General features: G+C 40.5%; 2 protein-coding genes across 4 annotated transcripts; one reads left to right on the forward strand and one right to left on the reverse strand.

The window, feature by feature from the left end:
• Nucleotides 1-17: 17 nt before the first annotated feature.
• cga (glycoprotein hormones, alpha polypeptide) lies at nt 18-1,745 on the reverse strand. Its single transcript, XM_053845104.1, has 4 exons — nt 1,610-1,745; nt 1,429-1,537; nt 1,156-1,346; nt 18-227 (listed from the first exon to the last, which is right to left on the reverse strand). The coding sequence occupies exons 1-4, from the start codon at nt 1,613-1,615 to the stop codon at nt 153-155; spliced, it is 381 nt and encodes a 126-aa protein (XP_053701079.1). The 5' UTR covers nt 1,616-1,745; the 3' UTR covers nt 18-152.
• Nucleotides 1,746-3,453: 1,708 nt separating this feature from the next.
• Nucleotides 3,454-10,576, forward strand: LOC128747684 (heterogeneous nuclear ribonucleoprotein Q). Of its 3 annotated transcripts, none has more exons than XM_053845739.1 (12): nt 3,465-3,607; nt 5,041-5,200; nt 6,012-6,130; nt 6,297-6,404; nt 6,576-6,689; nt 6,890-7,066; nt 7,389-7,524; nt 7,719-7,924; nt 8,027-8,176; nt 8,246-8,367; nt 8,435-8,760; nt 9,115-10,576. In XM_053845739.1, exons 2-12 carry the CDS (start codon nt 5,053-5,055, stop codon nt 9,141-9,143), a joined length of 1,635 nt encoding a protein of 544 aa, XP_053701714.1. In that variant the 5' UTR covers nt 3,465-3,607; nt 5,041-5,052; the 3' UTR covers nt 9,144-10,576. The 3 variants fall into 3 exon arrangements, with proteins under 3 accessions (XP_053701717.1, XP_053701714.1, XP_053701716.1); XM_053845741.1 differs by having other exon boundaries at nt 9,118-10,576; XM_053845742.1 differs by lacking the exon at nt 5,041-5,200 and having other exon boundaries at nt 3,454-3,607.
• Nucleotides 10,577-10,944: the final 368 nt, after the last annotated feature.

The following is a 10,944-nucleotide window of genomic DNA, read 5'->3' on the forward strand; positions in this document are numbered from 1 at the left end:
CAAATTTGAAACCTGTATCTAAATATACTTTCCTACATGTTAATAGAGACTGATCCTGACGTCAAAACAATTAGCAAAAATATAATCTGTCTACACAAAAACAATCCATCACAAGCGTGTATTTTTTTTTATCAGATATCATGTTGAGCAGGTCATATCTTGTGGTAGTGGCAGGTGCTGCAGTGACATTCAGTGTGGTTCCTCAGTCTTGCACCTTTTATGCCCATCTAGACAAGAAGAGTGCAAAAAGTTAGGCGCCTTGGTTGGAAGAAATGAATTCAGTAATAATATGGAATACAGAGTCATTTCACGTTAATTTTAAGTTCAGAAAAAAATGCTTGCATTATATTACCATAAACAAAATATCATATAATACTGTAAGCTGACCCGCTGATATAGCTGAGACTATAGATGTCAACAACTGATGGTCTGCAACAGTTAAAATAAGATTTAAAACCCCCTTAAACCAAATTACATCATTCAGACTGTAGACCACCCTTGTTTTGAGTTTGCTTCTACGATGCCATGCTATTGAATACTTCAGTTACTGACACCGTTTCTCATTGACAAGTCAGTATTATGTCGTAAATATTAGCTGTAGGTTGGTGTGTTAATTTTAATCTAGCTATTCATATTCTCTTGCCTATGTGCAGGTATATAGCAGAATGATGAGTTTGAGTTCAGTTAATCTGGAGGACAGAACACATTTTGACACTGACCAAAGAGGCTCTCGTTTAAACTCTTCCCTCTCAAGACTCATCAACGTGTTGGAAATGTTGGCACCTTGCATGATTAACTTTGACACCCCTGCTGCAGCCTCTCCAGTCCAACTTATATCCATGACATCTGGGTACGTGCATAACTGACACACCTGTTATTGAGCTGTCACATCCTGTCTATTTCTTTTTTCCTTGGTTAGCTGTACTGTTTTTTTTTGTTGTTTTTTTTTGACAACTATTGTCTTTTATCTTGCCGTACTGTCATCTTATTATACGTACAGGCATGCAATAATATTGTCCATACATTGATGTGCATGTATTTGAAAATAAAATAACTTATAAGTATATTCACAAGTATTTTTAGTTGGTGGTGTAGCCTGAGCATATAAGATGCTGAGTGAAGTGTCCTGTAAATATTGGTACGTTCACACAGTACCTGAACCTCATTGAAATTCTTTGCCACGCAGCACGTTGCCTCTGAGGTGATGTTCTTTCGGGTGTCCATGTTCATCGTGGATGCAAAAGGTGTAGGGTAAGCCCTGGAGAAGCAGCAGCCCGAGCACTGGAAGATGGGGCGATCGTTGATGGAAATTTTGTGCCTTTTCAGGGAACACTCTTCGCAGCCGTCTTCAATAACAATCGAGGAGGAAAAATAAGGCCCTAAATGTTGTATTGCTGAAAAACATTTAGGATCACAATGGAACCTTACCGCTGGAGAAATCTGTGTTGGCATAAGAATCTGCCATGATGAGGAGAAAGGTCAGCAAAAGTAGAGAAATGCAGGTGGATTTTATTGATCCCATCATGGTTCCTGTCACCTGATAGTAAGAAGAGAGTTAATATTAAGGTAAACCCTGATGAACAGGAACAACAGCCATGAAATCTCTTACCTTCATAGCGATTTTGGGTTAGAAAACCTTCTATTGAGAGCTTCTTTACTCCCCCGGTTTTATACCTTTGACAGAGGCCACTTCCTGGATTATCTGGAACCTACCAACCTTATCATTGATCTCACTGACTTTCTACCGCTCTCATAATCCCCTTAAAGCCCTACATCATCAAAGAGGACCATGAAAAGTCAAAACATTCTTTCTCATTGCTTCCATTCTGATTATGGATGCAGCAATTAATCCTTTTAGTCTCCTAGCAACCAGTGTTTGCAAACATGTTATAAAGAAGATCTATTACTTCTTAACATCAATTTGGAGGGCTGTATATATTTTGTTTAAAAATATATGACCACTTCCTCATTTGCTGTCAACAGTTGTCTTTCTTTCCTTTTCAAAAATGTTATGTTTTTATAAACTTGATGCCTGTGTTTCGAGTTGGGTCAGCAAGAACTGGACAAGCCTGACGTAAAATAGTTTTTTTGGTGCTACAGAGGTGTCAAAAATACTTTCAGTCAGACTGTTAATACCGATGGTGAAAATGATGACCCTTAAGGTTTACATAAATTAAGTTAGCAAGTTAAGACATTACAGTTTGAGTGTGCTTCAGATTCAGTCCGTTATGTGACGCAGATAATGCTGGTTATTAATGGATCGCTATCTGATGGTTGCCATGGAACATCATCTGTTCTCCACAAACACTGGAAATGTCAAGGATTAGCATTAATTCCCTCCTATATCATTTTTTCCAAAACTTGTCTCGTAAAGGGTTTGTTGTGTCAGTGAGGCGTAAATTTAATTAAATTATTTATTTTTTCAACTATAAGCCATTTTTGATTTTCTACAGGTGGCGTATGCTTCTGAGAACATTTTAAACAAACATACAGTCACAATTTATACGGTGTTTTGTACATTTTAATCGATGTAGAAGCCACAGATGATATAATAGACATTATTTTTAGATATGTTTTTCATTCTGACAAAGTTAATTGAAAGTCTGGTTGCCTTTAAATCTCATTGAGTTTTACAACTTCGTCGCAAGATGATGCACTCCACCCGTTATTTCATTCAGAAATTGTCCTCGTCACTGTTTGTGCCTTACTGCCATCTACCGGAGAAAACAGTGCATGACTTAAGAATCGATTGTGGGCTTCTGCGTCCGTCATGCTTTTTCTTCCATCAAAATGTATTTCGTATCTCCACGTAGCCTTTTGGGTGAAAGGCCTAGTCGAACAAAAAACAAATGTAACGTTTGATTGTATATCTAAGAAGGATGTTAGAGTAAAACATTGCAATGTTATGTGCTACATTGAATTTGCGACACAGACAACAGACATGCCGACACTCAGATCTTAAGTCAAATTTATGCTGTGTTTAGTTTTGATTTGGACCGCAGATGTATAGAATGTACGACTACCTTTGAATTGTGTTTTATTAGACATATTTGCACATGTTTACAAAGATATAAATAGTAACAAGCATCATTTTTTTATCAACTTAAAAGCCAAGACTGATTATAAATGTCTTTACTAGAACAAACGTTGTATTTCTCTATGAAGTTATTCCCTGGAATTAAATGTAAATCCAATTTTAGACACGCCCATAAAACAATTCTTTATTTTTGTTGTTTTCTCGGTGACTTGTTTTGGTTCGAACACATGCACTAGTCCTTCCCTTCATGCCTTTTAGTCAAAGGAGCTGTTCGCAACTTGCGCTATGAAGCGTCACAATGGTCACCGAGGAAATCATGAGGCGACGTGTGAGAGTCTGCCGCGGTGACCTGCTGCTCTACTGTAGATCCACACACACAAGGCGAGCCCCTGCAGGTTCGTCCAAGAAACCCCATCGACGAGACAAAACTCGAGGCGTGAACGTGGCAGCCATTTTACATCATCAAGAGTGAATGAGTGAAGCCGGACCAGTGCCGGGACTTTTACACTTTTCAGTCACATTTATCTTCCTATTTCATCCACAACGTTCGCAGTGGTGATCCAGCGGCAGGTAGAGTGTTCGTTGCTGTTTGGGCGAATGTTTCCCGCTTAGTTTTTGCTCTAAAAAGTCGAAATCATGCCGTGTTGTTTCAAACAATGTGGGAACTGGTAGTGGCTAGGAACGAGTGCTCCACACCGGCTTTTTGAAAATGGAGTCTTTCTGTGTGGCTTCATGTTGGCAAGCCACGTATTCAGCGATATTGTATTTCGGTGTCTATGGCATCGACTCGTCTGCCTGAATACTAAATACAAACGCGAAGAACCGGCGAAAGCCCGTGCGAACACATGACGTCCTAACAATGGCCTCACTGAAATTAGCACGTTAGCCTCAGCTAGCCTATTTTGACAGATCATGGAGTTCATGTGCTCATAGTCAGTGTACGCTAAACGCAACAGATGGACTGGTTTTACGTAGTAAGTCAAATATGCAAATTGCAAAACAAATAAACTTCAATATAAAACGATACTTGGAAAGCAGTTTTATGCTTTTGACGAGTGTGGCACTGCACCGGGCCATGCACCGAGTTAGCTCTCCAGCTAACCCCAACGTGTGCGACCCAGTCCCTCCCTTCTAAATCGAGTAGCAGCATTAGCTTGATTTAAAAACTGCTCCCTTTTACGATGCATTTTCTTCGACAATATTGGCGTTTGCACGAAACGTGCTGCCTAAACTGGCCTGTAGAGACGATATATTTGCTCAATAACCGATAAGCACGTGTTTACAGACATGTATTTGAATGGTCGCTCAGACAAGTATTGTCACTTACTTATATTGGTTACGAAAAATAACACATCTGTTGTGCAAGTGAGGAAGCATGACCCCAAAATACACCTTAATGTTTTAGTAAACGACACATCATCCAGTAATTATTGGGGGTGTGATCAATTCAAATTTGTTTTGAAGATACTGTTTAAAAAAAAGGTGGTTACATTGTGCAAAAAATGTAGACGGGTCAGCCCCAAATGGATGATACACGTGTGTCGTTCATCAATTATGTGCTGAAGTCAGCACTTTAAAGTTGAGCAACTAGTGCCAATTATACCACCCTTCTAGTCAAATGCAATACTCATATTTTGTGGTCGTAAAATTAATATATTAACAAAGTCTGTCAGTCAATTTCAATCAGTTTGGTACTTTTTATTTGTTTGTTTAGTGCACTGTTTCCGAAACTTCATATGACACCTTGCACATGAGTCCCTTTCTGTTTTTCTTCCGAGTTGTTTTGTTAGTTAGGATAATGCATATTAATTTTGCTCTGCTACAGTGATTTATAAAAATGTTGCTAATTTGACACCCATTTTAAAGAATGTCTTTTTTTTTCACTGAATATTACCGTTTAGTCAAGTTAGCAGTGTTAATTCGGGACTCTACACTATCCTGAACACATCTAAAGGCTTGCCCTTCGTGACCCAGGATTAATTTGGCTCATTGCATTTACACAGATTTCTGGAGACATGGCCACAGAACATATTAATGGAAATGGTCCAGAAGAACCAATGGACACCTCTGCTGCAGTTACCCATTCTGAGCACTTCCAGACTTTATTAGAAGCTGGTTTACCACAGAAAGTTGCTGAAAAACTAGATGAAATTTACGTAGCAGGTAAGGTCCAGTAAATATACTTGCATATGTTAATATGCAAATCGTGTGTATCAATTTTTTGCATGTATTGTCATTTTATCACCTTTTGAGTGTTCAGGAATTTATATCCTGAAGCAACTTTTTGTGGTTTCCCCCAAAATGGGTACTGCAGTGCTACTAAACATTAGATACATGTCACAGTTGTGAACATGTGTGAGAGATTACGGCATTTGCACTCCCAATATTATTGCATGTTTACTGGTGTCAAGGCTAGTGACTTGTCGTAAGGAACATTGTTCACTTTTCCATTGGTCTTGTAAACATTTTTTTAAGTCATAAGGAAGGATATGCCAAGTATTTTTTTCAGGTGTAGAACCGTTGCCAGTATCAGAACCAGACTACATTAGGGCATCACAGTGAGACAGCTGCTTCACTTAGTATTTTTTTTCTACACTGTCAGAAAGCATTTGGCCTTTTCGTCTAAATATAGTGTATTTGGGTATACTGGCTGCTGTTCCATATCATAGATGCTTAAAGTCTCTGCCACAGATCTAAAAAGCTGGTATTGCTTTAAAACACCTGTGGATCAGTTCTGTTAACAAGTGCAGGGTTGAATTAGAAACTTGAAACTTGAAAAAAATGCTTCTGAAGTCTGCCCTCAAGTGTTGTAGAGTAGTTATAGTTGTCTCTATTTTGGTGAAGTTAATTTAGTTTTGGACTGTTGATGCTTAAAACGACTTGCATGCCAGAGTTACCAAGCTGCCTTTGCTTTATTATAAGTCACTGTAATATCATAATTTTAACTCTGTCTTAATGTTCCCAATTTCTGCAGGTTTGGTGTCACACAGTGACTTAGATGACCGAGCAATTGAGGCTCTGAAAGAATTTAACGAAGAAGGTGCTCTACAAGTCCTTTTGCAATTCAAGGACAGTGACCTCTCACATGTGCAGGTGTGTTTTTGGTCTCGTGTGGCGGAAGTTGTGTCAGAATCTTGCCCAGTTTTATCTTGTTTGGTGTTTACATCCTCTAATAATTGATTAAAGCCAGAAAGTAATTAGGTGGGCGATCGATTGTACTTTGTTAGATCACAAAAGAAACTTGCCTCTTCTCCTTCAGAACAAAAGTGCCTTTCTTTGTGGCGTGATGAAAACCTACAGACAAAGAGAGAAGCAAGGGACCAAAGTGTCAGACACCAACAAAGGACCAGATGAGGCCAAAATAAAAGTGAGAACTAATTTGATGCTGATATGGTTCAAATGTAAACAAAACATTTAAAAGTGCCTAGCTGTTAATCTAATCCTTAAGATTGCAAGGACTTGTATCCAAGTTTGTGTGTGCTTGAAACGTATTTGTCTTTGCATATTCTGATTTGGAAAATGAATCGTTTCTTTTTAGGCTTTGCTGGAGAGGACAGGATATACACTTGATGTAACAACTGGGCAAAGGAAGTATGGCGGTCCGCCACCAGAGTCAGCCCACTCAGGGGCACAACCCACTATTGGTACAGAAGTAAGGATGCTAAATCTACCAGTGCTGAAACCTGTGTTCTAGTAGATGTCTCAATGATGACAATCTGTAAAACACTTTAGTAGCCACGGTTACGATGATGTTTAACCGCTAAGACCTGATTGGATGTCTTGGTGTCCCACTCATCTGATCTTTTAACTTGAACACTCTTACTCATGTTTTCTTTTTATCCATTCTGGCAGATATTTGTGGGGAAAATCCCCAGAGACCTGTTTGAGGATGAGCTGGTTCCTCTGTTTGAGAAAGCCGGTCCAATCTGGGATTTGCGTCTGATGATGGATCCCCTCAGTGGCCTAAACAGAGGCTACGCCTTTGTCACTTTCTGCACTAAAGAAGCTGCACAGCAGGCTGTCAAGCTGGTATGTACCCTCTCCTAAAACTGTGTGCATGATCGGCAACGAGACTGAAAATAGATATCTGGTAAAGTGAATTCACTATCCTCAACTTCGCTGAATCTTGGAAGGTGCCAGAGGTGACGTGAGAAGGGTCTGTTTTAGTTCCCTGGAGATAAATTTTTGTTTTTTTGCTTATGCATGTAGATTACTGTGATTTCATTTGCACTATATATATTGTTGTAGTTTCTTTGATTGGCCACTTTGTTTTATTCAAATGTAAAATGTTATGATGCAGTTGAATACCAGTATGTTTCATCTTGAACAATGTTTTTTTGTGTTTTTGCAGTGCAATAACAATGAAATTCGACCTGGCAAACACATTGGTGTGTGCATCTCTGTGGCCAATAACAGGCTCTTTGTTGGGTCAATTCCAAAGAGCAAAACAAAAGATCAAATTGTTGAAGAATTTGCAAAAGTCACAGGTGAGTCATGCATACATGCAACGCATAACTGATCAGTTTCCAAATGATGACCTTTTCAGTTATGCTGGAGTGGCTCATGTTACACTGACAGCTTACCGCTAAGATCTGACTGGACATTGAACCTACCTTGGCTTGTTATGTGTAGGACTGGTGTAGTTTGTCTTGATTCTAATCCTATTTCTTTTGCTTTGTAGAGGGACTTACTGACGTCATTTTGTACCACCAGCCAGACGACAAAAAGAAAAATCGTGGCTTTTGTTTTTTGGAATATGAAGACCACAAAATGGCAGCCCAAGCTCGCCGCAGGCTCATGAGCGGCAAAGTGAAAGTATGGGGAAACATTGTCACTGTGGAGTGGGCTGATCCAATTGAAGACCCAGATCCAGAGGTCATGGCCAAGGTGAAGCAGAGTTTCGCATATAACTCATTTTATGATGATTGATTCCAGTGAGAGTTGATGGGTAAAAAGCATTTCTCGTGAAATCTTTTGCTTCTTTTTCAGGTCAAGGTTCTGTTTGTCAGGAACTTGGCGAGCTCGGTGACTGAGGAGATCCTTGAAAAGGCCTTCAGTCAGTTTGGCAAGTTGGAAAGAGTGAAAAAATTGAAAGACTACGCATTTATCCACTTTGAGGAACGAGATGGTGCCGTGAAGGTATGAAATCCATCTGGTCTTTCATTACAGCGGCTTGCGTGGACGACTTCCAACTGTGGTTCTCTCCAGGCATTGACTGATCTGAATGGCAAAGCCCTTGAAGGTGAAGACATTGAAATTGTCTTTGCAAAGCCACCTGACCAGAAGAGGAAGGAGCGCAAAGCACAGAGACAAGCTGCTAAAACACAAATGTAAGCGGGGAATCGCATTTGGATTTTGTACTGTGGCGCGTTGGTAACAGTTGGTGTCTGTCTTCAGGTATGACGATTACTATTATTACGTGCCTCCTCACATGCATCCACCAACGAGGGGCAGAGGACGGGGCGGACGTGGCGGTTACTCCTACCCGCCGGACTACTACGGCTATGAAGATTATTACGATTACTATGGCTATGATTACCACAACTACAGGGGTGGCTACGAAGACCCATACTACGGCTACGACGACTTCCAGGGATCTGGGAGAGGACGAGGAGTGCGGGGAGCAATACGCGGTGGCGTCGGCCAGACCCGAGGCCGCGGCGGCATCACACCAAGGGGCAGAGTAGGCTTCACCCAACGAGGAGGTCCTGGAACAAGCAGAGGTAGCTATACATTTTTGCCCTGACTATCTAGGCCTGTCAGGCATTTCCACTGCAAGCGCCTGCAATGGAATGACAGTCCACACATTTTGATGATGTGACATAAGCTACACTGGAGTTGTCTCCCTTCCAACACACAGCTTTACACTAATGTGTCACCTGCTCATTAGCTTCTTCAGCCCAGCCTGACAGGTGTCATCTTACAGCGCTCAGTGTGGCTGGTCTAGTTAGCCAGCAGACAAAGGGCATTCGCCACGAGCTATATTTCACTCCCTTTTGGAGTAACACTGAAGTTCTTTGAACTTTTCAGTGTGCAAAACGTAAAATGAGTGGCGCTAACGTGTGGTTTCTCTCCAGCAGGAAAGCGGGGCCGGGGGCGGTCCTGACCTGTAACAGTGGATACTGACTTGATGAGTGGAGTTACACCGTAATCTGCAATGGATGTTGAAACAAAAAGAGCTTGACAAAAGGTCCAATGATATTCCAGCCTTACAGAAGAAGCATCTCCCCCAACTCCCCCCCCCCATCTTTTTTTCTGAAACTTTTCACTTTAAAAAAACAGAAGTCGACCGCGTCTCTTCGCAGTCCCTTTTGCCCCATGCCCCCTTAACCACGCCCTGCTACACAGGGCTTAATGTATTGCCCTAACAATCTCCCCCGCTCCCTGTCCCCGAACATGCCATTTTTAAATAATTATTAAAGAATTTGCACTTTTTAAGTTTCTTAGGTTTGAAGTGGCTCGGAAGAGCTTGATGTATATTTTTGTGCTGAACGCAATTTTATTGTCGGAATATCCATGTCTTAATCGTTTGATCTGGATGTTTGAAAGAGAACATTTGCAGGTTTTTAGGGTGTACCCACCTGGCATGGATAAGTCAGGCATTCCAGGAAAGTGGTTCTTTTCAGAACTTGTCTTTAAAGGGTTGGTTGACTACCTCAATACCGAGGACTAAACTACCCGGCCTGTACTGTAAATAGGGAAACTATATTGATGAAAGCAGGGCTTGTTTCCATACAAATATATGCACAAGAGCTGTGACATAATCATTGTACTTCATGAAATAAAGTAATTTTTTTGCCACAGCTCTGACACTGCAAACAGTCAAACTGGGCATGCAAACAATCTCATATGATGAGTCTGAACAAGCCCTGCTTTTGTCCTATTTTGAACTGAATTAGCCGCTTTGCTTCTTCAGAGTATGTAGTTACTGTTTGTATAGTTTTTCGGACAAAAATGTTACTTTTGTAAAGGCTTCAACTTTGCAGGCATCCAACTGCCTTTTAATTCTAAAAGACAAAATAATGCCCTGCAGTCTCCCTTTGGTGCAACTGTACTATTCCAGTGGGTTTGTTTTTATATTGACATTTTCAAATAATGTAAAGCAACCTTACAGTCTTTCATCATTAGAATCTTCAGTAATGATCCCTACTTGTAGCCAAGTACCGCAACTACGGAGTAGATCCTTAGCTTATCTTGATGGATGACTGAATTGCCATAATGCCCAGATCAGTGAGCATGTGTGCCTATGGTGAGGTGGTATTTGGCTGGGGATCATTGACGCAGTGGTAGAAGGGATACTGCAGTGAATGAATTCTTATTTCCAGGTATAACAAAGAGGAAACCATACTACTCAATCCCAGTTTTCTATACAGTTAACTCCCTCAATGAAATCACAACCACCTTTTGAAGAAAAAAAAAGATGTTAGCAGTTATTGTTGGTGGCCAACAACGTTTTTTGCATTCCTGCAAATAAATTGTTTTATACTGTAAAATGGAGGTGAGTGTAACTTATTTTTGTAATAAAGTTTTTGATTTCTATGTGTGTCCTTGTTCTTTGAGTGTAATCTCAACTCTTCTAGTGTAATGTGTCCTGCAAAGAAATTGACACAATGAGGCATTGGGTGTCCTGCTGTTTCGTTCAGTCCTTGTCAGCCTCAAGTTGTATAGCTGTTGGAACAGTGTTGCAGGAAACTGCTGTGATAGCAGCCTCCATTTTTGTGAAGCCAATATCCATGTTCCAAACTCTTCTTATTCCATATACATCTTCAGGAAAGAAGCACCTGGCTGAATGGCACCACCAGGACACTAATCCGTTTGTGGATCCTGATGGCGACATACACCAGAGCTTATCTGGTTTTTCGTGCTACTAAGACAATTATCTAATTTAAATCTCTTGTGAGCCACTT

Source organism: Synchiropus splendidus, chromosome 16, assembly GCF_027744825.2.
Source record: "Synchiropus splendidus isolate RoL2022-P1 chromosome 16, RoL_Sspl_1.0, whole genome shotgun sequence".
NCBI classification, from domain to species: Eukaryota; Metazoa; Chordata; class Actinopteri; order Syngnathiformes; family Callionymidae; genus Synchiropus; species Synchiropus splendidus.

Coding starts and splice junctions, on each gene's coding strand:
- cga (XM_053845104.1), bottom strand. Junction 1,347..1,428: donor CAACACAGATTTCTCCAGCG/GTAAGGTTCCAT, acceptor TTGTTATTGAAG/ACGGCTGCGAAGAGTGTTCC. Junction 228..1,155: donor AGAATTTCAATGAGGTTCAG/GTACTGTGTGAA, acceptor CTTCTTGTCTAG/ATGGGCATAAAAGGTGCAAG.
- LOC128747684 (XM_053845739.1), top strand. CDS start 5,053: ATGGCCACAGAACATATTAATGGAAATGGTCCAGAAGAACCAATGGAC. Junction 6,690..6,889: donor AACCCACTATTGGTACAGAA/GTAAGGATGCTA, acceptor CCATTCTGGCAG/ATATTTGTGGGGAAAATCCC. Junction 8,177..8,245: donor AACGAGATGGTGCCGTGAAG/GTATGAAATCCA, acceptor GGTTCTCTCCAG/GCATTGACTGATCTGAATGG.